Genomic DNA, 27,589 nt, shown 5'->3' on the forward strand with positions numbered 1-27,589 from the left:
CTTTCCTTGAGTTGAAGAGTTTCTTTAACTACCTCACGGACTGTTGGCAGGTTGAATGTACAGCAGTGGTCGCCAGCCTGTCCACTGGGGTCAGAAAACCAACCGCTGGCGTCTCTGAGTCAGTTAATATGATGAAACTGATGGCGAAGTGATTGTGGGCAGCAGTGGAGTGACAGCCTGAGTCTGCCTGACGGCCCCTTGCAACTTAGATTTAAAATCAATACACTGATCAAATAATTCTGAGGCAACACCACAGTGCTGAGTTTTACATGAAGTGAAATGATGCTTCTTCACATCCTTCCACAAGATGGCAAGCAAACAACTTTTAAAATGCTTGTTTCCTGAATGGAGTTCAGAGCGACAGTCAGCTGGACATGATGTCACCTCTGTTTGATCAGGCTGCAGAAATGATTCCAGGCTGAATGTTGGTATGAACTTTATGTGAATAAAGGCTAAACCCAGAAAAGTAATAATCGGCTCAGTGAATTTTCTGGAGGACTCTCACCCTGTTGATCAGCTCCCCCACCATGCCGGTCCAGCTGCCGTTGGGCTCCGGCGCTCCGTACAGGCCGTCATCCACCAGTTTGATCCTGAAGGAGAACTTCAAGATGTCCGCCAGCTCCCGCAGCATGTCCACGCAGAAGCCCTCGTACTGCTCGTTGCCCTGGAAGTCCTGGTAGTTGGACTTCCGCATCACATACGGGTTTTCCTGTCAGAGCACATGATGTCTGGATGGAACCGGGAGCAGCAGCAAATAGTTCAGGCTGATATGATGCGGTTACCAGTATTGTGGTGACGATTAGTGTCTTGTTAGCCAGCGTCTCTGATGCATTCAGGTCCAGGGAAGTGGAGTTCATGACCAGCGTGTTATTGGAGTACCAGGTACCAATCTAGACAGCCAGGAGGATGAAGAGGAGGAGGAAGGAGTTAGGAGAGGATGGAGGGAAAAGATGCTGCGACCTGCCTCACGAGTCGTGTCCAAGTCCACCAGACCCCTCCCATCAGAATGAACCGAGCCAGCAGGTGAACCAGTTTAGTGGTGCATTCAGGAATTAACTGCCGAAGCAAAGTTTTAGCCTCAGATGAATGAAGCGGCCTGTTAAAGAAGCTGGACTCCATCGGCTGTTCCTCTCAACAGTCACCCTGGAACAGAAGAACACGTTCTGTTTGTGATAGAGAAATATGATCAGAGCGATCATGTGGTCCTATCACAGCGCCGTCGTTCATGGGGGGGGGTCTGTGTTCCCGCTCTGCTCTCAGAGGAAAACCCAGGACGCCCATTCTGACCCTCTCATCCTGAGGGGTGGAACCAAGGAGGATCCCGTGAGGTTTTGGGCCGGATCCATTTCATATCGTGAATGATGGTCATTTCTGTTGACATCGACTGAGTTCAGTTTGTTGGTGGTATGAAATTTCCCCCACACTTCTCTTACTGGAGGAACAGTTGGTTAACCCTTTCTAGAATCATTCCGAGAACTGGTTAGACCTACTATGTCTTCCAAACCCCCAAAGAGAACGTGACAATGCCAGCAAGTTCAGCAGACAAAACCAAGAACCAGAGAATCCTGAACGGCGCCGGTCCAAGAAGATCACGCGTTCGTCAAAACAGCAGTGACGTAAATAGAATAGAATAGAATTGTGGCTGCTGCTGCTGCTGCTCTGACTGTCCTGAAGACAAGACCCTCCCTGTTTTAGTTGTGGAGAAGCGACTGACTCAGATGATTGAAAGATGGTAGATAACCCAACTTCACAACTCATCCTGACGCCACTAACCTTGACCCACTCCGTGAGATGTCGTCACCCTCGCCTCTGATCGTTCTGTCAATCAAATGTCCCGCAGTGGCAAGTAGCAAGTTACAGCAGTTTTGCATCATCCTGCCAACACTGTCGACCATTTTAGCCGCTAAAATGATTGTAAATGACAAACATCCTTTGCCTTCTGACTGGCCGAGTCAGGAGCTGCACCTCTGGGCTGAGTTGTGAACATGTCTCCAGAGAGAGCCAAAGAGAAACTGAGAGCAGAACAATAAAGAGGAAGATGAAACATAAAATTATGTCATAAAAGGCAGTGAGACAGAAACATTGAGATGGAGAAGCTGAACGATTCTCGCAGCACAATCGATCCTGGAATCAATGAGGGTGGATCGGCTCCGCCCACCTCATTCAGCAGGTTCAATGCGGTCATAAAGACATAATAACGCTTGTAAATGGCCACCTGCTGACCTCACAGCAATTCCATCAGATCTGGTGACCCGGTGACCCCTGTGACCTCCTGTCTTGTGTGTCATTAGTTGTTAGGATCCTGTGCTGTCAACTGATTCAGAGCAGGGGCCACGCCTTCATGATGTGGCTAAGCTAAGCAAGACATAACCTTGCAGCTAAAATGAAAGATTCAACTAACAGGATAAAACTGAAACAAACTCAACACAAAAGCCCCCCCCCCCCAATCTAATAACAGCTTGAGGCCTGAGGGGGGCGCTACAGGGAAGCACCAGCTAACAAATCTCCTTCTTGGACGTCCTTTCATGAAGTATCCTGAGTTTTAGTGGCCGTGTAAACGTGTCTTAAACCAGTACATCACTTTTACAGCATATATAACTGCGACTTCAACCTGGTTGACCTCCTTGTGACCTCAGTTGACCTCTGACTGTTAGTGTGGGGTCGTTACGCTAAACTAGGCCCAGAATGACTCGATAGGTTTGGACTGATTTTATTGACAGACCAGGGAGAGAACTGCTCACTGACCTGTCGACTGGGTGTGGCTTAAAAACTGAACATCGTGCAAAAGATAAAGAGAGTAAAACTATGAGTATTACTGGAAGTTATACTTTGATTTGCCAATGTATCAGTGCCTTCAGGCATCCTTGAATCGTGAGAGGAAGTGTTTTAAAAGTGGTCTCACCAGCGATGTCAGTCAGATTATAAACAACTAAAGCTCTGGCCTGTCTGATGGTCAGTCGAACCCATTTGACCTCTGACCTCTTTATGGCCCCCAGGGTGTTTCTCCAGGATCTTCAAGGTGTAATTGGTCCTCTGACCTTTGCTGTTGAACTCGATGTGACCCGTCAGACCATCATACTCCACCTGATGACACAGAGAGAAGACAAAAATCACGTAAAGTGCCGAGTAGGCAGTTAGCGAGAACAGCTGAAGAAACATTTACACTCCTTCAGACTCAGAGGACACAAATGAGTTATGAAATGAGGGATTTGTAAATCAAGGAATTCATAATTTAAGAGTTCGTGAGTTCATGTATCCTCCAGACTGGTGGGACATCCATGTTAGCTGGGTTGCCTATGGGACAAAGGCCCTCATTCCTGATATCATTCACACCCTGAGGTTGGTCTCCCAGACAGGAAGCTAGGCCTGAGGGTATCGGTAACCCCTTGCCCCTGAACCCTATTGTGCGTCTAATTTGAGAAGTCAATAATTGATTGTGCTTACAGTCGAAATGACTCGAGAGGGGAGGTCTGTGGCTGCTGCCAGTAACAGAGTGGAGATGAAAAAGTGCAAAAAAAAACAGCATGGAGGGAGGAGGCGGCGTGCAGCTGGAGAGAGGATGAACATGGAGGTGAAGACGGACAGCAAGTAGAACCCAGCTCAGAACGTTAACAACCCCCCCCAAACTAAAGGACACTAGTTCTTGGTACTATTTCCTTCAGGAACAACATGTATTCTTAACACTTCAGTTCATACAAAAAGTGTATTTTGTCCTCTCAAATACTGTCTCATAGAAGTCCTGAGCTCACTAAGATGTTTTCCTCTGCATCACTTCCTTATAGCTCCAGAATGCAGGAAGAGCCAGCTACGTACATTTAGCTTGAAGCTAACGGAGAGTGATGGCTAACAACAGCTAAACCGTCCAGAACCTGTTGTAGCTGCTGGTTAAACTGATGTAGTAGTTAGGGATGCTGGACTAGAGCCTCCATCAACACACGTGAACGTTAACCTTGGTGGAGGAGAGTCATTTTGGTGGGCGAGCAGCTGATGAGCCTCCCTCGTCACACCAGCTCCACTCACGGACTGAAGTCCTGTCAGGAGCCAGACGCGGAGATGGAAAACATAAACATGGAGACATACGACATGAGGGAGAGGCGTGGAGACGAGTGACCGAGTGTCAAACTCAGGTCATCAATCCTGGTGACATGTTCATAGTTCGTATACTTGAGATGGCACGGGGAGGCACGGCACACGTATGTGCTGCGGTACCATGCGTAGGTAGTTCATCAGGCTGGTTCCGTGCTGCCAGATGAGTGGAGAGGTGCAGCTCAGAGGCTTAACCCCGATTTCCTGACTTCGGTTCAGCTCCCGCACGGCGCTCACCACCACGTGGACGGCGTCGAACATCAGCGCCGATGACAGCTGGAACACAGAAAACAGGAAAGGAATAACACACGCTGCAGCGGAGACGCCGTTTAATAAACAGTCACACTGATGCCAAACCGTTGGGCAAGTGTTCAGATCCACAGAGCCACGCCCACAGCGGTCCGGGTGTAGACATGTTGGACTGTCTGTCTGTGGAGGACTAAACCTCCTCTCCTGATGGGCGCTGACCAACCCTGATCCTTGGCTGCCATGCAGAATAAAAACATTCACTTTTCCCTTCTGCTCGGCGCATCGCCCCGTTTCACCCACAACGGCTTCACAAGGCGTTTGTGACCCTTCACCCAAAAGTCCATTTTTCCTTTCAAGTAATCACGAGTAGAAGTTTTGAGCTCACTAAGATGTTACTCCGTGTGTGTGTGTGTGTGTGTGTGTGTGTGTGTGAGAGAGAGTGTGTGTGTGTGAAAAGCGTTCCAGGGATAAACGCCCCGTTCTGTTAGCGACTGAGCTGAGTTTCTGAAAGTTTCCTCTCGGTTCTGTTCCGTCACACAGAGAACCGGAGCCTTCCTCCGTGTCCTCAGATCCCAATCGGTTCCAAACTGTCTGGAACAGCCTGAGGGAATTTCTCCAAACTGGCACAAATGCAGCCGGCTCACTGAGACGCTCGCTGGCTCCCGGTCTGCGTTGGGACTGATCTGAAGATTTTACTGATCACTTTTACAGCTTTAGGCTCCGACCCGAAGGCCGTCAGGACCTCTCTGACTCTGGGATCCGGGAGGAGACGCGGTGAGCAGAGCCTCTTCTAAATCTCTTCTTATACGCACTTTGACAGTGTTCACGTGAAGTCATTCTCTTGCTATCTTTACTGGCGCTCCTGTTTTCTTTATTCTTATCTGTTATTATCGTTCTTAACCAATCTAACTGTCCTTAACTCCTCCTGTGTGATGTTGTCGGGTGTCTTTTTGTTCTCTTTCCACTGATTGCTTCCTCTGTTATCGCTCCTTTATTGAATGGCGCTCTCCTGCCTTTCCTTCGCTCAGACCATGTTTTTCAGTCGCTGTGTTTACGGCGTCTGTTGATATATTGGTGGTGTCCCTCAGCTGGCAGCTTTTGATTCATCTGTCAAAGGACTTTATAAACTTAGGTTTTTAAAGTCTATAAATCAGGTTCAAACTGGGAGGATGGATGACGCAGGGGGTCTGACCCCAGCTACTTCTACATGTTCTAGATGTTTCAACATGTAGAGACATTCATCGTACCAAACTTCTGTAGGAACATTTAGTCCCACCACTCCACAGACAACAGAGGATGCAGGCAGGAGATAAACCTGCTATCGCAGTGTTCATACGGCTCAGTGGCGCTCTGGGAGTGTGATGTGGTGGTGTGTCTGGCCAGCTGTCACTCAAACACAGACAGACGGTCGCTCACACCGCTGATAGAGGAGATGGGCCGGTCTGATCGGACGTTCTGGCTGATATCTAATAACAGAGCGAAGAGGAAGAAGAGACCATGAAATATCTGTTAGCTTCTCTTCTGTTAGCTCATGCTGTCAAGATCACTACTCCAGGTTCGGTATCTCCAGATTCAGAGCGGGACACCAATCCTGCTGCCCAAATGAAAGTTTTGGTTTGCGTGACGTCATCTTCTCATCGGCCATTCATCAACGTCTCTGTGCCAGGTTGTAAAAGTCTGTGGGTGTCATGAACACGCCTCCGTTACAGGAGATGTTCCAGAAGAATCCAAAAGACAGTCACCATTGGGCTCCAGCAGGAAGAAAGTCATCCCCATCATCATCCCCATCATCATCACCATCATCACCATCATCATCATCATCCCCATCATCATAATCACCATCATCATCACCATCATCATCATCCCCATCATCATCACCATCATCATCATCACCATCATCATCACCATCATCATCATCATCATCACCATCACCATCATAATCATCACCATCCCCATCATCATCATCATCACCATCACCATCATAATCATCACCATCCCCATCATCATCATCATCACCATCATCATCATCATCATCATCATCATCATCATCATCACCATCATCATTATCATCATCATCACCATCATCATCATCATCTTCACCATCATCACCATCATCATCATCATCACCATCACCATCATAATCATCATCATCACCATCATCACCATCACCATCATCATCATCATCATCACCATCACCATCATAATCATCATCATCACCATCATCACCATCATCATCATCATCATCATCATCATCATCATCACCATCATCATCACCATCATCATCATCATCATCATCATCATCATCACCATCATCATTATCATCATCATCACCATCATCATCATCATCTTCACCATCATCACCATCATCATCACCACCACATCACCATCATGATCTTCACCATCATCACCACCATCATCACCATCATCACCATCACCACCATCACCATCATCATCATCACCATAATCACCACATCATCATCATCATCATCACCATCATCATCATCACCATCATCACCATCATCTTCACCATCATCATCATCATCATCATCACCAACATCACCACCACCATCACCATCTTCACCATCATCATCACCATCACCATCTTCACCATCATCATCACCATCATCACCATCACCATCATCATCTTCACCCTCATCATCAACATCACCACCATCACCACCAGCACCACCATCATCATCACCATCATCATCTTCACCACCATCATCATCACCATCATCACCATCACCATCATCATCTTCACCCTCATCATCAACATCACCACCATCACCACCAGCACCACCATCATCATCACCATCATCATCTTCACCATCATCATCATCACCATCATCACCACCACCATCACCATCATCATCACCATCATCATCATCATCATCACCATCATCATCATCATCATCATCACCATCATCACCACCACATCACCATCATCACCATCATCATCATCACCATCATCATCATCACCATCATCACCATCACCATCATCACCATCATCATCATCACCATCATCACCATCATCATCACCATCATCTCCATCATCATCACCATCATCTCCATCATCATCACGTCATCATCATCATCACCATCATCATCATCACCATCACCATCATCATCATCATCATCATCACCATCATAATCACCATCATCACCATCATAACCATAATCATCATCATCATCACCACCACATCATCATCATCATCACCATCACCACACCCTTCAGTGACATCACAACAACTGTCTTCAGTGGCGTGATAAACCCGTGGAGACAATGGCGCAGACTGATGGAGGCGACCCAGTTGTTCTCTGTTCTCTTCATTAACAAATCTGCTCAGGTTCAACTGCTCCAGAACCCAGAGACGAACGAGACGAGCAGCACCGAGGACATCGATCGGCCCGAGGACTCCATTTGTCACAGGAGGGAGATGAGCTGAGAGGAAGAGACGCCATTGTTGTGGCAGAACCAGAGGGTAGAACTAACAGAACTGCAGATCAGAACCAGAGAACCTTCTGATCTGACCTCCTGTGATCTTTGGGCCGGCCTCTTGTATTTAAATAAGAGTGTTTATTTGCAGTTCTGTGAATTTGAGCTGTGTTTGGAGGCGTTTTCTCTGTAGTCTCTCGTATTTTTTTTTTACAGTTTCACATGTAAATGCAGTACTTTTACCACAGAGGACTTGACAGGGTCTCTCATGGAGATTCATGTGTTTAAGTTTTCAAACATTTCATCTTAAGAATATTGATCCCACTTTCCTGTGTTCAGAGCATGCGTGTTGCTCTCGCTTCACACGTTTAATGTGCGCTTGGTATTCAGAGCAGCAGGATCACGTCTGAAAAGCATGGATTTAATCCAGGAATCCCACTCACCTGCTATACTATCATAGCACACACGCGCGCGCACACACACACACACGCGCGCACACACACACGCGCGCGCGCACTAACACAGGTACAGTGTTAAAATGGGGGGCAATCTAAATGAGCCGTTGTGATACAAATACTGAGGTGGTGCACATGCATCAGTACTGTATTGCAGTAAGACCCCCTACTTTGTAGGAGGCGTGTCATGTCTCACCGCCGGGCCGGGGTAGGGGCTGATGTCACAGCCTTCCTTCCAGGACAGGTTGAGGCTGCGGATGAACTCCAGGTAGAAGGGATGGCTGGTGTTCAGCATGGAGAAGCCCACGATGTTGGACTGATCATCCACCACGTCGTCCAGGCGCAGCAGAGGGAAATCCTGGGGGGGGGGACAGGTAGTTACATCTTCCCTCTGTCTCACGACTCAAACAACAACAGTTTGTTGATAAAGCACCAGCCAGGAGAGCCAGAGAGCATCCAAGTCTGCAGCATCGTGACGGTTGAAAGAGGAGCAGAGGAAACAAACAAAGGGCCTGATTGGACTTTTCTTTGTTCAATGTCAAGTTCCATTTTTAAATTCAGAACAGAAGACAGAAAAAAGGGTTTAAAAAAAGATGGACATCAAACGCCGGGGAATTTCAAAGAGCTTCAAATAGTCCTTGAAGGCGAGTGGATGTCCCGCTGAGCTCTGCAGCCCAACAAGCCTGAATCAAACGGCCCTGGAAGGCTTTGTTTGCTCCACAGATGCTGACAAAGGAGCTTTCAGTTTGGTCTGTGAGGAGCCAAGAATGCAGACTGGAATCAAAGGCGTCAGCTGCAGATTGAGGACGCTAACTCATGTCCATATGTCTGTGAGATACACCTTTCCTTTCTCTAAAATGGCCATGAATCAGAAAATCTCCTCTCAGTACAAATCTGTTTCAAGTGAATGACAGAGTCAAGCATCCATCTTTCAAACCGACCGACACGTCCGGAGCCTCAGGTGGCGTTTCTAGAGGGAGGGACGAGTTCTGAGAGGCACCGTGACTTTACTGAAGAATTCCTTGTTGTGCTTCGTCAACAAGAACACAACATTTTGTCATCCGCTCTTCTTTGTCATACACACACAGAAGTAGAGGAGCTCGTGTGTACCACCAAAATTACTGCAGTGTAACTCCTATACTGGGCTGTGTGTGTTTGTATGCGCTTTCTGTCTCTGATGGCGTGTCCAGCATGTCTGTCAGCAGTGTTTGTGTGCGTTTGCTGTTGTTCCAGTCGAAGTCGGCGCTGGACAGACGGACGGTTAAAGTTGTACAAATGACTTGGCAGCAGCAACGTCAGCAGAGGGATGCAGGGGAGGCGCACGTGTGGTGACATACATAAATGTAAACATATACCTTGAATGAAAACTTCTGTAAATACTGGGAACCTGGAACGCCACCTGTCCAGCGATTTACCACGACGTGGGTGAAATTAATTTCATTTTCTGGCCAGCTCTTATTTACCTAACTGTGTCGCAGCCTCTCTGGAAGCTGCTGCTGTTGTTTGTGCTGCCAGAACAATTTCAGCTACAGCCAAGCGTGCTGTCAAAGCGTCGGCCATCCACCGAGACAAAGAGCAGTTGGCGGAAGGAGACGGAGCGGGAGGGCCGGCACCACGCTGCAGCATCCCAGAAGGACTGCAGCAGGTTCTCAGGAGCAGGACAAGGTCAGTGTGGCGCGCTCGGGCGACAGGTTGTGACACATTAAACAGAGTTGTGTGACTTTTAAAGAGCAATAAATAAGATTGAGATTCTCTGCTGCCCTCGTCAGGAGAACATGATCATCATATATCTCAGGTTTGATCGCCGCATCCAGTGACTCACTTGGGGCTTGAGAACTCTCCTCCTGGCTCAGCGAGGCTGAATCTGCCTCCTCAAAAACATCATCAGACATTTGGCTTCCACTCCCTCACTTCACCTCATCCACTGTCCAGTCTAAGAATTATCAGCTCCAATATCGAGGGCTTGAGATCAAAATAAGCCACCAGCCAGCTGACTTTTAAATCTGAGGATCAACTCCACAGCAAGAATACTCAACTTTACGCTGCGCACTCGTTTACCTTGGGACCAACAGTGTTAGCGGCTATTAAATAAGACAGACACACAAGATGACCATATTTTCTTAGGTTGAGAAAGAGCCTCAGTGTGGGTGTGTCAAAGAGGGCGGAGCCTGGAGACTGTCGAGGCCCTGACAGTTTTATGAGGATGTGATCAAGGCAGGTGTTTCAACTGAAGGGCCATTTTTGTGCCAACATTTACCCACCAGTGTGGCAGGGCGCCCTCTGACAATTAGCAACCAAACAGAAACTCTACCCGCATTTGGCTCTCGGCGGATACTAATTTTGGAACAAGGCTGTAACCATGGAGACAGTCACCTGACTACTGTTGAACAACCACTTGATTTACACCTGCATGCAAAGCGACAAAGTGTGTATCATGGAAATGTGCTATGACAGGAATGGTTGAATGTCTTGATCTTGGTAGATGGCGCCACCTGGAGGCCAGGAGCGTCTTGATGAAGTGTGACAAACACCTATTCTCGGCACCTGGACACACGTTGAACCGGTTCATTAATGGGACTCATGAGAGTTTCCATCATTGTCGGGCTTCGTTTGTTTCTCCTAGACCCAACACAGAAAACACAGCAGTTCACCTTCATGTGTTGATAACGGGTTTAACGAGCCATCGGCGGCCTGGCTGGAGCGGCGTGGCCCAACGAGGCGGCTCCAGGTGGCAGCAGGTGCTGAGATTGACGAGTGGAAGTAAAGTCGAGGTTTTTATTCTGCTGAGGACGATCAGCCTGACATCCACCTGCACCACGTTCAGAGCTGCTCATCAGAGACAGCAGAGCAGCTCACGCTTCCCGCCAGGCTCCTGCTCGTCAGCTGGGTCCTTCCAGTCTCTCTGTGTAACTGTGAATCTTCAGTGCTTTTATTCTGAAAGGCTAATTCTGTATTTTGTGTGTTTGGCTCAAAATGACTGACAGGGACAAAATTGAGAGGAACTGTTCTCATATGGAGCAAGAACGCTGTGACCAGCCACCACGTAACGGCCTTCAACTTTCACTGAAGTGCGAATTTCACGCACGACAACGAGATCCTCAAATATCTGAATGGCGTCAGAGACATTTAGAAACTCACCGCACAACGCCGCTCAGCAGATTTCATATATTTAGATCCAAGAGTAAGAACGTAATGACTCTCAGGGTCCGGTCCAGTCCACCTGTCTTCCTGATGTACAGTTTGTGATTTTCTCTTTGACTCCGATGAACAGAAGAGTTCCAGCTCCTGGGGGGTGTCTGGGGTCACGGCCAGGTATTCTCCAGACAAACAGAGAGCCCAGCACAGGTGGCCGCACTCCGGAGGAAACATGCAGCCAATTAGCTGAAATTTAATGAAGTTAATCTAATGTTTGCTTTGACCCTCATTACAGCGAGCGAAACATTTCCCCAGTAAACAAGCGTCCCACGTCCCCGGTGCGTAGGACACTCGAGTGACAGACCAGCAAAGGTTTTATCGACACTGAAGCTATTCAGTCAATAAAGTTTACAATGTAGAAAAGTAAAAGCATAAAATATAAAAAGGCTTCTGAGGGATGAACAGGTTAAGAACTTTTCTGCAACTCAGGAAGTGAGTAGATGAACTCCTTCAATCAGTGTAAAAGCAGATGGCGACTAAAACCTCGGAAACATTATGCGGACAATATTTCACTGCAGGAAGTTGTAGATTGCTCCGTCTAGGAATAAAAAAGGCCATTAGCAAAGACGGACCATTACCAGCCTCTCCTTCACAGAGAGTGCTGACAAAGCTGAACTTTTACTGACGATACTTTCTTTAAGCATCAAAGTACACAGGCGTGTCACATGACTACAGCTTCCAGCAGGTCAGCAAGGATCTCTGGCCCAAACTGGAGGGATGAAGCCAACACGACCTGTCAGTCACTGGATTCTGATTCCTGCTTTGAGCTGTAGGGTTCTGTTTGCTTTGGCTTTTTTGCAACCAGAGGTTGGTGGCGGAGCTGGAGAAGAGCGAGGGGTGGATTTGAGTGACACACAGAGAGGTTGTCATAGCAACAACACGTTAATCACAAGTACGCTGCCTCCGATCTCCTATTTGGTTCTAAACAGAGACCATAATTCACTAAGTGAACATCACGCTGCACTGACGAAGACTGCAAACTAGCGGCTGAGACCATCGAATGTTTACTGAGCTCATAAAACAAATTAGAAGATGGCAAACTTCTGCAATCACAGACGTCGCCCCCTGCTGGCCGTCAGAGAGAACCCCTGACTTCTGACCTGGCTTCATTTTCAGGTTGCAGTTCTTTATTCAGCGGTGGAGCAGCAAATGAAAATCTGTCGAAGACAAAGATCAGGTTGGAAAATCTTTAACTAAAATGACCACCAATCAGCATTTTTAGTGGATTGCTTCTTAAAACGTGAATGTCAATAAGCATTGGATAATTTCGTCTGTTGGTGAAGAGATTTTCCAATCTGCTATTTCTTAGTTTTATGGCACAGGAGGAGAGTTTGCTGACAGCAGCAGCAGCCGTGTGACGACTGACAAGTCAGTCTAGTTTACAGATGTAAACCAAGATTTCATTCTGGGCTTTAAAAGCCTTCGACCGAAGCGCTGAGAGGCCGGCGCACAGGAGAATCTTGAAGCCAATTCTCAAGATGTAAATTGTTTTTATGACTTAAGAAAAGACACTTTGGCAGGATGAACTTATCGTATTAATGATATCATCATATTTCAATCTGTGAAATGGGGGCAGCCGGGTTAAGGTCCCATCTTTTTAATGTTTGAAAACATTTTTTCCCCAGAAAAAAAAAAACCTGTTCTTGTTTTACTGATAAAAATCTTTTCACTTGCTCTGAAGTCATAAACAACACAGATCAGACTTGGACAGCCTCTGGCCTCAAGTATCTTAATTTCCTGTTTTCCTTCATTTCTAAACGGGTCAGACGGTGGCGTCTGGTCAGCCAGCGGCGAGCGCTTGACACAAAGTTGGAGATAGGTCAGTGGCGATGCTGAGGGCATCGGTCAGGGGACGAGTTTAGATTTGGTTCCCCTGCAGGCGGGGCTGGGGAGGAGGGAACTGTGGGTTCGTCCTTGGTTTACAAGCCCAGTGTGCAGCACCCTCGAGAGCGGCTCTGTTAAAGGCTACGACACGCTGGCGTTTACAGACGCGGTGGATATACTGAGACGAGTTATTATCCGTGCAAAGTCTCTTTGCACAAGGGCACGACGCTGCACAGTGAAATTATACTGATGACAAACGGCGGCGACGGGAGAGAATCTGAGATGAGGAGGGAGGGAGGGAGTGTGAGGGGCGAGAGAGGAGGAAGATGAGAACATCTAAACAGAATCCAGGAAGAAAATGAAGAAAACGATGAAACAGAAGAAGACAAAGTGCTTCAGGAGAGGAAAAAGTTAGAAGGAACAAGGGATGACAAACAGGAGATTAAAATAAAGGAGAGAGAGAGGGAGAGAGAGAGAGAGAGAGAGAGAGAGAGAGGGGAAACAACACAAGTAGAGATCAGATTAAAGCAAGAAATGAGAAAAAGAAAGTGATTCTGGTGAGGAAAACCTAAAAGAAAGTTAAAAAAGAAAAAAAAGTGGAGAAGCAAGGGTGCAAGAAAAGAAAAGGAAATTAGATAGAAGAGGAGGAGAGATGAGATAAGAAAAAAGAAGGTAAAGAAATGAAAAAATGGACAGACCCAATAATGGACACAAGGAAATCAAGAAGATGAGCATCATCATCATCAGCCAATGAGTGACAGGAAGTTGAATGGCGGTGTGGGGGGGTTCTTACCATGGTGGTGAGGATGTACTTGTAGAAAGCTGATGTCATCCCCAGCTCACTCGCCTGCAGAACCCCAGAGAGGAAGAAGAAGAGGAGGAAGAAGAGGAAGAAGTCTCATCAGCACGTCATCCAGAGTCTGTCTGAAGACGAGAACCACACCGGACGGAGGACAGGAGACGGCGTTATTGCCTCAACGACACGGGAACATGAACTTATCGGGATCGGGCCCACGGCTGGTCTTTCTACCAGCTCCAGTCTCGACGTGTGTCGTTTATGATGAGAAACAATGAGGTCAACACATAAATCACTGCGTTTTCTAAATGTTTCGGAATGAGAGGATAAACATGTTTCAGAATTCGTGATGTTTACCTGTGTTTTTCAGTACAAAACTACCACGTTGCTTGCTTTTATACAGATAATGAGGTGGTGCCATGAGTCAAACGCACTACGATCAGCGAAAGGTTTCTGCTTCTGCTTCAGCTGAACGGTTGGGCCGAGCCACAGGGCCACCATCCACGCCCAAGTCAAGCTCGCATGGCGCCGGTGCCATGTCCTCGGACTCGTGATCATCTGAGAACATGGAGAAGTCCGGCAGGTTTGATAGTGACGCAGCCCTCAGGAGGGCCGGACTGAAATGTTCCCACCACTTTAACAACACAAGCCAGAGGAAAATGTCAATAATTACACCAGAACTTTACTGTTCTGATGGGATGACTTCTAGCTGACAGGGCGTCTAGACGTCCAGCTGAAAACAGTCCGACCTCTTTGACAACGCGTTGAAGCCACAGACGAAGGCGGTCCTGTTAGACGGAGCTACTCAGGTCAGACACGAGAGCTTCCTGGAAGTCCAATCATGACGGAGCAGCTGCTTCCTTCCTTCCATCAAACACGACTTTATTCATTCTCAGTCGTGTCAACTTACCATCAAGGCTCGCTGTGTAACCGTGGCAACCACAGACACCCTAGCGTGGAAGCTGGTTTTACCTCCTCCAGCCTCAGCCTCCGTCCAGTCCCTAAGATGGCCTCTCACTGGTAAAAACTGTTGATCTGCCTGATCAAATATTAGATTGTAAGTTAGAGAGTCCTTGTTGCAACTTTTTATTCCTTTTTTCAATTTCTCCCCCTTTCTCCTCGATTGTTCTCCCCATCACCAAATCAGCCTATCAAGCAGTCCTGGTCCTTGCCCCCCCCTCTCTGCCAGTCTGATGGGTTTTATCTACTACATCCATTGTCAGCTGTAATTTTTCACCTGACAGCGAGGAGCTTCACCAGGGGGACGTGGCACATACAGATGCCCCTCCTAGCTGGGGGCAACATGGGGAACTGGCTCTGGTGGTGCGAGGCAACAGCCTGCTACACTACCTGGGTGCTTAAGCTCTTCAGTCTGTGCATGTTACCTCAGTAAGTTTGAGTCAAAAATGGAATCCGACCTTCCTGAGGATGTGGTAGGAGATGGACGCGTTGGCATCAATGATGATGGTGGCTACTTTGTCGTCACGGATCTCCTTAAGCAGGGGGGTGGGGTCAAGGCTGTCGTCCAACATCCGCACTGACAGCGTCTCCCTGGAGATGAGGAAGCGGCGGACCAGCTCCTCCAATCGCAGCAGGCCTGGAGACAAAAGACACAAGTCACTTCCTCAGAGGTAAAAGGAATAAAAGTGTAGAATCATGTAGTAGCACCGGGGCTGCAGTGTTAGCGTAGCTCCGTCTCTGCCTGCATTAATATAACTACAGTTGTATTGTTAAATACCAGGTTAACATGAGGAGACGTTGTAGTGGTAGAATCAAACACGTAGCCGGAACTACTTTCCTGACTGGGTGCAGTGATTTGACGCAGCACCTCCAAAGCTCCACTGGAACTTGGGTCAACAGAACCAAAGGTTTGTTGAGGACTAGAAGAGCGACTGCTGCTACTGATGATGATGAGGAGGAGGATTCCTGCTGGACACACCAGCATCCTGGACCTGAGCTAGCTGATGCTAACACTTCCACCCACTACCAGCCATTGGGCTAGGCTAACTAGCCTGGACCTGAGCTAGCTGATGCTAATACTTCCCACCCACTACCAGCCATTGGGCTAAGCTAACTAGCCTGGACCTGAGCTAGCTGATGCTAATACTTAACACCCACTACCAGCCATTGGGCTAAGCTAACTAGCCTGGACCTGAGCTAGCTGATGCAAATACTTCCCACCCACTACCAGCCATTGGGCTAAGCTAATTAGCCTGGACCTGAGCTAGCTGATGCTAACACTTCCCACTCATGACCAGCCACTGAACGTGGCTCAGTAGCCTGGGTCTCAGCTCCCCAGTAGAGGGGCTCAGTCTTCTGGTCTGACTCTGGAGACGATGACCAAGTTGGTGTTTTCCTTCAATGTTAGACTGTTTTGAGTTCAAATTCCAGTGTTTGTGGGGGCTGTCAGCCACCCATCCTACTCCTTTCCCTACATATTCCTGAATTCCTGTGGTCGTATTTTCTACAACTGACTCATGACATCCATCACTTACATCTTAACACAAACACTAACTCACACTCTGCTTTGGCACAGATGAGGCTGGCCGTCGGGTATCCGAAGGAGCGTAGGATGGATCCGATGGCCAGGCTCAGGTCCTCATTACTCGGGTAGAGCGTCACAGAGGCAAAGCGGAGGTACGGCAGCTTGGGGGTTTCCTCCGGACCGATCTTCAGGTGAGGGATCTGAGGAAACCAGGAAGGAGGGAGATGGAGGGGAGGTAAACCACACATGCCGGAACAAAAGAAAAGTTGAGTTGGTGATGGCTGGGAACATTAAAGGTGAGTCCCCAGCAGCCTTCTTGTCAGGGTTTTGTTGCTGTTAAGTATGAAAACCAGCCTGGTGGCCTGTTTAAAGGTATGAAACAGTAACCATGGAAACAGCCTCACTGCCCTCCGTGCTGCTCTCTCAGAAACTGGTGGTTTACGCTGTTAAAGCGATGCACCAGCAGCTCGTCTACTTGCAATGGGATAGCGGTCAACCTGCTTCTTTTTCTAGTGGATTTAAAAACCTGCATGACCACAAGTATGAGGAGAGATAAGGAGTACTGAGCCAAAAAAACGATTTGTGATGGAAAACAAATAGGAAGGATGGCTGATGGAGAGATGGAAGAAGGATGGGAGACAGGAAGCACTTCAGGAGGGAGAGGGAGCACGGAGCAAAGTCCCCACCATCAGGGCAGAAATCACCGGCTTTCAGCTGAGTCACAGCCAGTAACCCTCCTGCTGACCCTGCGACACACGCCGGCTCTCTGCCGCTGTCATGTGAAGGTTTGCTTCTTTTCGTTGAACCCGATGTTCATTTTTTCCTCTGACACATGACAATCAGATCGTCTCTGCCTTCCAAAACCTGCAGATAACTGCGGAATGTTTGGTGAGAGACTAAAGAGGCAGCAACACCAAAGACTGTACCTGTCAATTCATGGTATTTGTAGTCGCATCACTTGAGTTAGAAGGACTGCAACATCCTGGTGAGTGTCTGTGGTGCGGCCGGCCCTTCAGGCTGGGGCCTCGATCCTCACTGAAGGACGTCTTGTAACTGAGTACTAGTTTTTACTACCAGAAACCTGAAGTTGGGATTTATCTTTTAGGGTAGAAAATTACTTTGAGTGCATAAACGCAGACACATGTTGTTCACGTTATGAAATTAGGGTGTGACAATTAAAACCCAAGATTTGTAACATGAAATCTCCGATAAGTATCATTCAGGAGCTGGTCTGAAGTATCAAGAGTCACTTGTGAAGAAGATGCCACTCACCTCCTTCTCTCCACAGATGTGACTGATGGTGGACCCAGAGGCGGGGCTGGAGGCGGGGCCAATCACAGAGACCACACCCTTGGGGAGGATCTGACACACTGAGAGAGAAAAAAACAACAAAGAGAAAGTATGAGAAGTATTTAGCTGGCTGGAGCTCAGTGGATGGGCTCCAACTGGACGGCGTCCATCAGATGACACAAGCAGTCCGGGACACTGCTGATTCATCAGCATGACCTCAGTGAGGCTGGTGTTCCTGCGCGTCTGTTGCTGGTGTGTCCTCTAGTCCTGCACGCTGCGACCCAAACACTCCTCACACAGCAGCACCACTTTGGGTTACGTGCATTCATAGCAATGCTGGATAAAGCCAACACTGTGCTGCCTCATTTGTAAACCTCTGAAGAATATTTACTAGTTGAAGTTTTGTTTTTTACACAAACTGTGTAATTCACATTCCTAGTCACATCGTTCATCTAATCATCAACCAGACAGCCTACGACCAGACAGCCTACGACCAGACAGGCTACGACCAGACAGCCTATGACCAGACAGCCTACGACCAGACAGGCTACGACCAGACAGGCTACGACCAGACAGGCTACGAGACAGGCTACGACCAGACAGCCTACGAGACAGGCTACGACCAGACAGCCTATGACAAGACAGCCTACGACCAGACAGCCTACGACCAGACAGGCTACGACCAGACAGCCTACGACCAGACAGCCTACGACAAGACAGCCTACGACCAGACAGCCTACGACCAGACAGCCTACGACCAGACAGCCTACGAGACAGGCTACGACCAGACAGCCTACGAGACAGGCTACGACCAGACAGCCTACGAGACAGGCTACGACCAGACAGCCTATGACCAGACAGCCTACGACCAGACAGGCTACGACCAGACAGCCTATGAGACAGGCTACGACCAGACAGCCTATGACCAGACAGCCTACGACCAGACAGGCTACGACCAGACAGCCTATGAGACAGGCTACGACCAGACAGCCTATGACCAGACAGCCTACGACCAGACAGGCTACGACCAGACAGCCTATGACCAGACAGCCTACGACCAGACAGGCTACGACCAGACAGCCTACGAGACAGCCAACGACCAGACAGCCTATGACCAGACAGCCTACGACAAGACAGGCTACGACCAGACAGCCTACGAGACAGGCTACGACCAGACAGCCTACGACCAGACAGCCTACGAACAGACAGCCAACGACCAGACAGCCAACGACCAGACAGCCTACCACCAGACAGCCAACGAACAGACAGCCTACGACAAGACAGCCTACGAACAGACAGCCAACGACCAGACAGCCTACGACCAGACAGGCTACGACCAGACAGCCTACGACCAGACAGCCTACGAACAGACAGCCAACGACCAGACAGCCTACGACCAGACAGCCAACGAACAGACAGCCTACGACAAGACAGCCTACGAACAGACAGCCAACGACAAGACAGCCTACGACCAGACAGCCTACGACAAGACAGGCTACGACCAGACAGCCTACGACCAGACAGCCTACGAACAGACAGCCAACGACAAGACAGCCTACGAACAGACAGCCAACGACCAGACAGCCTACGACCAGACAGCCTACGACCAGACAGCCTACGACAAGACAGGCTACGACCAGACAGCCTACGACCAGACAGCCTACGAACAGACAGCCAACAACCAGACAGCCTACGAACAGACAGCCTACGACCAGACAGCCTATGACAAGACAGCCTACGACCAGACAGCCTACGACCAGACAGCCTACGACCAGACAGCCTACGAGACAGGCTACGACCAGACAGCCTACGAGACAGGCTACGACCAGACAGCCTACGAGACAGGCTACGACCAGACAGCCTATGACCAGACAGCCTACGAACAGACAGGCTACGACCAGACAGCCTATGAGACAGGCTACGACCAGACAGCCTATGACCAGACAGCCTACGACCAGACAGGCTACGACCAGACAGCCTATGAGACAGGCTACGACCAGACAGCCTATGACCAGACAGCCTACGACCAGACAGGCTACGACCAGACAGCCTATGACCAGACAGCCTACGACCAGACAGCCTACGACCAGACAGCCTACGAGACAGCCAACGACCAGACAGCCTATGACCAGACAGCCTACGACAAGACAGGCTACGACCAGACAGCCTACGAGACAGGCTACGACCAGACAGCCTACGACCAGACAGCCTACGAACAGACAGCCAACGACCAGACAGCCTACCACCAGACAGCCAACGAACAGACAGCCTACGACAAGACAGCCTACGAACAGACAGCCAACGACCAGACAGCCTACGACCAGACAGGCTACGACCAGACAGCCTACGACCAGACAGCCTACGACCAGACAGCCTACGACCAGACAGCCTACGAACAGACAGCCAACGACCAGACAGCCTACGACCAGACAGCCAACGAACAGACAGCCTACGACAAGACAGCCTACGAACAGACAGCCAACGACAAGACAGCCTACGACCAGACAGCCTACGACAAGACAGGCTACGACCAGACAGCCTACGACCAGACAGCCTACGAACAGACAGCCAACGACAAGACAGCCTACGAACAGACAGCCAACGACCAGACAGCCTACGACCAGACAGCCTACGACCAGACAGCCTACGACAAGACAGGCTACGACCAGACAGCCTACGACCAGACAGCCTACGAACAGACAGCCAACAACCAGACAGCCTACGAACAGACAGCCTACGACCAGACAGCCTACGAACAGACAGCCTACGACAAGACAGCCTACGAACAGACAGCCAACGACCAGACAGCCTACGACCAGACAGCCTACGACCAGACAGCCTACGACAAGACAGCCAACGACCAGACAGCCTACGACCAGACAGCCAACGAACAGACAGCCTACGACAAGACAGCCTACGAACAGACAGCCAACGACCAGACAGCCTACGACCAGACAGCCAACGAACAGACAGCCTACGACAAGACAGCCTACGAACAGACAGCCAACGACCAGACAGCCTACGACCAGACAGCCTACGACCAGACAGCCTACGACCAGACAGCCTACGAACAGACAGCCTACGACCAGACAGCCAACGACCAGACAGCCTACGACCAGACAGCCAACGAACAGACAGCCTACGACAAGACAGCCTACGAACAGACAGCCAACGACCAGACAGCCTACGACCAGACAGCCTACGACGAGACAGCCTACGACAAGACAGGCTACGACCAGACAGCCTACGACCAGACAGCCAACGACAAGACAGCCTACGAACAGACAGCCAATGACCAGACAGCCTACGAACAGACAGCCAACGACAAGACAGCCTACGAACAGACAGCCAACAACAAGACAGCCTACGAACAGACAGCCAACGAACAGACAGCCAACGACAAGACAGCCTACGAACAGACAGCCTACGACCAGACAGCCTACGACCAGACAGCCTACGACAAGACAGGCTACGACCAGACAGCCTACGACCAGACAGCCTACGAACAGACAGCCAACAACCAGACAGCCTACGAACAGACAGCCTACGACCAGACAGCCTACGAACAGACAGCCTACGACAAGACAGCCTACGAACAGACAGCCAACGACCAGACAGCCTACGACCAGACAGCCTACGACCAGACAGCCTACGACAAGACAGCCAACGACCAGACAGCCTACGACCAGACAGCCAACGAACAGACAGCCTACGACAAGACAGCCTACGAACAGACAGCCAACGACCAGACAGCCTACGACCAGACAGCCAACGAACAGACAGCCTACGACAAGACAGCCTACGAACAGACAGCCAACGACCAGACAGCCTACGACCAGACAGCCTACGACCAGACAGCCTACGACCAGACAGCCTACGAACAGACAGCCTACGACCAGACAGCCAACGACCAGACAGCCTACGACCAGACAGCCAACGAACAGACAGCCTACGACAAGACAGCCTACGAACAGACAGCCAACGACCAGACAGCCTACGACCAGACAGCCTACGACCAGACAGCCTACGACAAGACAGGCTACGACCAGACAGCCTACGACCAGACAGCCAACGACAAGACAGCCTACGAACAGACAGCCAATGACCAGACAGCCTACGAACAGACAGCCAACGACAAGACAGCCTACGAACAGACAGCCAACAACAAGACAGCCTACGAACAGACAGCCAACGACCAGACAGCCAACGACCAGACAGCCAACGACCAGACAGCCTACGAACAGACAGCCAACGACCAGACAGCCTACGACCAGACAGCCTACGACCAGACAGCCTACGACCAGACAGCCTACGAACAGACAGCCAACGACCAGACAGCCTACGAACAGACAGCCAACGACAAGACAGCCTACGAACAGACAGCCAACGACCAGACAGCCAACGACCAGACAGCCTACGAACAGACAGCCAACGACCAGACAGCCAACGACCAGACAGCCTACGACCAGACAGGCTACGACCAGACAGGCTACGACCAGACAGGCTACGACAAGACAGCCTACGACCAGACAGGCTACGACAAGACAGCCTACGACCAGACAGGCTACGACAAGACAGCCTACGACCAGACAGGCTACGACAAGACAGCCTACGACCAGACAGCCAACGACCAGACAGCCTACGACCAGACAGCCTACGACCAGACAGCCTCAAGCCTGACGGAGAACTCTCGGACCACAGGTCCAGTTATGGATTGCTTTACTGCTCTTTCTGACAGTCAGATAGCTTTCCTATTTGTAGTTGCTGCTGTTAGACAGTTGGCTCAATTAGCTTTGCAGCTAACATTAGCCACCCTATTAGCTGAGTCAGCCTCAGGGTGCCATGAGCCAAGGAGAGGAAGAAAACCACCTCAGTACTGTAACGCTCCTTCCTGTCAGGCGTCCAGCTCTTTTGGCAGGATTCAGTCACGTTGGTCCCAGCTGAGTCAAGCCCCAATTCACTGGAGAGGTGCCGCAACGGAGAAGAGTCCCTCCCTGACTGCCAAGCTCAAGGCACTACCGCCTCTGCTGGAGCTCTGACGTAGCCGACCATGAGGAGCAAAGAACTGGAACTGCTTCAGTTAGGTAGAGTTCAAAGTGTTTGCTTATTGATTACTGATCGTACAACTGGATAAAGGAGACACCCCCTGTTTTGGGTGAATTATTGCTTCAATATAGTCAGTATCATCTGGTTGTCTCTCTTTTGTTATTTGGTCACATTGTCCTTGTGTGTGTGTGTGTGTGTGTGTGTGTGCGTGTGTGTGTGTGTGTGTGTGTGTGTGTGTGTGTGCTTGCATTCATCACAAGTCACAAGACATTATGGGGACAAAAAGTGAGTCCTCATAACTTTAATCTTTCATCTTTATGGTGAAGACATTTGGTTTCAGGGTTATCACGAGTGTAAGTCAATGCATTGTCCTCTGTGTGTGTGTGTGTGTGTGTGTGTGTGTGTGTGTGTGTGTGTGTGTGTGTGAGCACGCTCCTCTGCTCTGACAGGAACCATTAACTGTGTCTTGGTCGGGAAGGCTCTTTATATTCAATAAACATCCACAGCACCTCCCCATGCAGAGCGCGGTGATCTCTGTGGTCGCAGCCGCCTGACAACACACTGAATCTGAAACGCACGATCATCCACCCGTCTTTCCGTCCATCACGTTCAGACAGAAACTCGTCCGACTAGCAGGGCTCGTCACTGGAGGACACGCTTGTTACCTGCACCTGCCAGTGAGTGTTAGAGGCGTTACGCCCCTGGAGTCTAAGCAATGGTTTGGTCCAGTTAGATCATGCACTCAGGTTTTGTCTCTTCTAGAGTCAATAAAGATGGATGATTCCTTCAGAAAGCCACCTGAGGTTCTGCTTCACTGCAGCTGGAGTCAGGAGAGGACTTACTGGTATCAGTGGTGTCATACTGGGAGTCCTTCTGCAGCTCGTAGACGTCCACCTCCACCCTCGCCTGGGATGAGTCCTCCATCAGACTGTTGATGTTCTCCCTCGCCAGAGCCAGCGCCAGACGCTCACCACGACCACACACTGACTGGTCATCCAAAAGGGCCGCTGGGGAGGAGGAAACCATGAGAGGACAGAGAGAGAGAGAGGAAAGGTTGGGTTCTTCATAGATCTCCAGCGTGAGCTAAAGGATGTAAAACTACAGCAGTGGAGGGTCTACCTCCAGACACACCAGCATGAAGAAGTGTCAGCTAGTGGAGGTGAACGTGTTCACCAGGGTTCAGTCTGCAGAGGCAGTGCTTCATTTCTCAGCCCATCTTTGTTTTATCGCCCCCTGCTGGCTTTGCACCTTCACACACAAGTACTGTTCTGCCAAAGTGGAGTTTAATACTGACCTTCGAGGGCCAAAGGGTCCATGAGATAATCTAGATGATACTGTATCAGTTTCAAAGTAAAATGACCTGGATGACTGGAAATGCATGAATCTGACACTTGGGTCACTATTTTGGTGATTAATAACTTTTTAACTTCCACATTAATAACTTTTTAACTTCCACATTAATAACTTTTTAACTTCCACATACTACAACTTCTCACAGAAGTGGACTTGTGCATTTTCTTTAGATCGTATAAGATGCAAATCCCTCGCATGAAAAAAGAACAAGATGTATTTAACATCAGAAAAATTAAGACAGGCACCAATTTCAGATGCAACAAATACGAGATGAGTTGTTGCAGGATCCAGCGGCGACAAAGACGTCCACGGCTTTTCTTCTCTCTGTTTATTCACTTCGTAACTCTGACAATGATGCACGCAACCGCTGTCTGGTACCAGGTGTCACTGCACCGGAGACACACCACACACAGACAACAGCAGCGGGACAAGGCACCGGAACAGATGAAACCTCCTTCTGAGGCTTGACATGTCCCGCTAGCATGCTTGGTAGCCTGTGCACCCGGGTTCAAGACCACTGAGGCGTGACAGATGCAGCCCATCCAGAACCAGGGTTTCTGCTGGGACATCATCTGGAGCAGACTATTTAATTACACGGACACCAGAAATCAACGTTGCGTTTCCTGACAGGGAAGAAGAAGAATTTCCAGTGAAATATTTCTTTTGGATGGATTTTTGTGGGAGGTGTAAAACATCCCTCCTAACCTCGCTGGGTTCAGTGGACACAGTCACGCTGCTGCAGAGCAAAGAATAAAAATCAAAGTGAATATGCAGCTGAGTAGTCTCAGTAACAAGCAGAGTGTCTGCCGCCGCTGGAGGTTCTGCTGGGTTTGATTCGTGTTTCTTAAACAATTAATGCCTCTCAGGAGGACGGGGAGGCGATTCATCGTGTCCTTCCATTAAAAAGCCGGGTGTGGATTTCTGTCATGAAGGAAAACAGATCCAGAGGCTTCTGGCTGCACAGCTCACGGCAGAACGTTTCAACCTTCTCAGCTTTTGTTCAGCACTTGTTTGCAGTACCAGGATCTTCTGAGCGTCTGCTCTGTTATTCCTGCTAATGACATTAAACACACAGGAAACGTTTCTGGAGGAAGATGAAGGCGCTCTCTACTGATGCGCCGCCTGCTCCCACTCCATTCTTTGCAACTTGTTTTATTCCTCTCTTTGTGTTTCCTCAGCGTGAACTCTTGACAGCTCCCACTGAGCAGGAAAACAAGCTCCACTCAAATAAATCAAATTCTGCTGTTTCAACTGCACTCTCTCGCCGTGATGCCTTCGCCGCCGCCGTCCTCCTGCCTGCAGGTGCAGATACATCATCTTGTATTTAAATGTATTTGAAGAGGTTGTAAAGCGAGTTGCACCGCTGGCGCTGTGTGTTTTATTCTGAATTTAACCTGATGATAAAGCTGCTTTTAGGGAAGCAGACGGAGCCATGCAGCTCATTTGATTTCACCCCTGGAGGCGGCGCAACTTGGGGAGAAATTGACTAACAGATTTGCTTGTCACTTCCCACCTGTGAGCTCGATTTAGTTGGCATTCTCTGGTATGAGCGTGGAAGTCTGGAAGTTCTGGACTCTGGAGGCCGCAGGCAGGTCAACAGAATCACCCCGACAAAACGAAAAGGAGAATAACAACAACAAATGGTTCAGGTGGGCCTGAGGTGGAACCGCAGCGCCTCAATGCTCTGGCGGACGCCTTCCTCGCAGAGACAAATGCTCACACATCATCAGGTGTGTGCGTGCCCATATCTATATTGATTTTTTTCCCCCTAAACCTGGCACCGTGATTACAAGTCATTTCAGTTGTCTGTTCCTCAGTGGATTCTGCAGGCAAACAAGTGAGTTGGAAACCTTTTACAGGTTCATTGTCCTGTCATGTTCCATCAAGTCCTGAGGAGGGGCACCGGTGTCCCGCTGGGCCTGCATTCATCTGCAGCAGCAGGAGCGGCAGGACTGTAACATCCGCCGCTGGACATAATTGTGATCCAGTCTGCAGCTTTTATGTGGGTCATCTTCACCTGGGCTACAGTTTAACAGCTGCGATGACCTGTTGGTCATGTAAATCTGTCTTATATGACTGACTCGCGCCTGACGTGTGACATTTGTATGAACACCTGATAGATGGAAACATGCTAACACAAGCCAGGCTTCTCTGAGGAAATCTGACCACAAATTGTGGTCTCAGTAGTGCCGAGACACGCCCCTCCTGTAAGAGAGGATTTAGTGATCATTGACTTTGATGAATGGCGTGATTGTTTTCTGACCTTGTAATGATCCACAACTGTTCATTTAAAGACCTTCCTGGTTTATAGGCTCTGATTTTTGAACTGAGTTATCAACAGCAGTCCTAACTACCTGGTCTAAACGATACTCCTGGGCCGTACTGACACATACCTCCATCTTTCTGCACATCATTTCCCCCAAAACCTCTAAAAATGAATATAAACTCTCTCCAGGATGGAAGCTGTTTCCAAACATCAGTCAAGGTGATGCAGCAGGCACGTCTGCCCTACGGTATCCCCCGCAGGACAAACTGTACCCCCATTTGAATGCTGGTCACAGCCTGAGTTCTTGAATGACAAAAACACTTTCTCAGAGCTCCGTTTAGTTCCCGGCTCCTGAATCATAAACCTTGAAAATGTGGTTAGAGCTGTGCCCGTTTGAGCGAAGCCAAATGAGATTTTCCACCGGCTTTGTAGAAAGAGAAGCGGCAGCTTAACGGAAACATCGTCCTGAACAAAGACAAATAGTCTGAATGTAAACAAACACACAGTCGGAGCGGCTGATTGGCTCCTTCTTGTTTCTATATCTGACCTCACATAAACCACTAAATCCTTCAGAATATCCACACAAAGACAACATCTGAGTGCAACATGACATTGGTGAAGCCGGAGGGTGAAGCTCACGTGCCTGCAGGAAGGTGGCTGGCCAGTAGGAGGGGCTGTGACGTGTCTGGTGTCCTGCTGCTGATGAATTCACCTCATGGCAGTTAATCCAGGGGACCGCTGAGAATTTGAAGCCGTCGCTAAGCCTGCGTCTGACCTACGGATCTAATTTTCCTCCTTGTGACTTCTGTCTAATATGAGTCTTGTGTTTCAGAGTCACAGTCAGCTGGTACTGATTGAGGACGGAAAGGGGAAACATTGCAGATCACTTCTTGACCTGGTTGCCATGGCAGCCGGGGTGTAACTGCCCGCGGGTTTTTGCCGTGTGATAAAGGCAGCGGGGAGCTGGAAGATGAATGGGGAGAGTCCTTTATCTGCTCCAAGGAGAGCTGAACCTTACTTCCAATGTTACCGCTCAGCTTTTATTGGAGTTAATCTTCCTCGGCGGGGCTGGACGAGGACAAGTGAGGAGCTGCTGATAGCAGAGCAG

At 49.3% G+C, this 27,589-nt stretch overlaps 1 protein-coding gene across 3 annotated transcripts in view; it reads right to left on the reverse strand.

The window, feature by feature from the left end:
- LOC147240212 (glutamate receptor ionotropic, kainate 5-like) overlaps positions 1-27,589 on the reverse strand; it is a 131,845-nt gene that overhangs the window by 15,921 nt on the left and 88,335 nt on the right. For 2 of the 3 annotated variants that reach the window (XM_086193323.1, XM_086193324.1), the window contains exons 4-13: positions 23,705-23,869; positions 17,799-17,896; positions 16,561-16,726; positions 15,460-15,638; positions 14,039-14,092; positions 8,423-8,584; positions 4,210-4,362; positions 2,980-3,084; positions 783-890; positions 506-709 (exon numbers count right to left, since the gene is read on the reverse strand). In XM_086193323.1, coding sequence (XP_086049449.1) covers positions 506-709; positions 783-890; positions 2,980-3,084; positions 4,210-4,362; positions 8,423-8,584; positions 14,039-14,092; positions 15,460-15,638; positions 16,561-16,726; positions 17,799-17,896; positions 23,705-23,869 — 1,394 coding nt within the window. The remainder of the gene's footprint in view (positions 1-505; positions 710-782; positions 891-2,979; positions 3,085-4,209; positions 4,363-8,422; positions 8,585-14,038; positions 14,093-15,459; positions 15,639-16,560; positions 16,727-17,798; positions 17,897-23,704; positions 23,870-27,589) is intronic. The other variant, XM_086193322.1, reaches the window with a different exon arrangement.

This window comes from Aulostomus chinensis, chromosome 22 (assembly GCF_037954235.1).
Source record: "Aulostomus chinensis isolate RoL2024-O1b breed Wild chromosome 22, RoL_Achi_v1.0, whole genome shotgun sequence".
Taxonomy (NCBI): domain Eukaryota; kingdom Metazoa; phylum Chordata; class Actinopteri; order Syngnathiformes; family Aulostomidae; genus Aulostomus; species Aulostomus chinensis.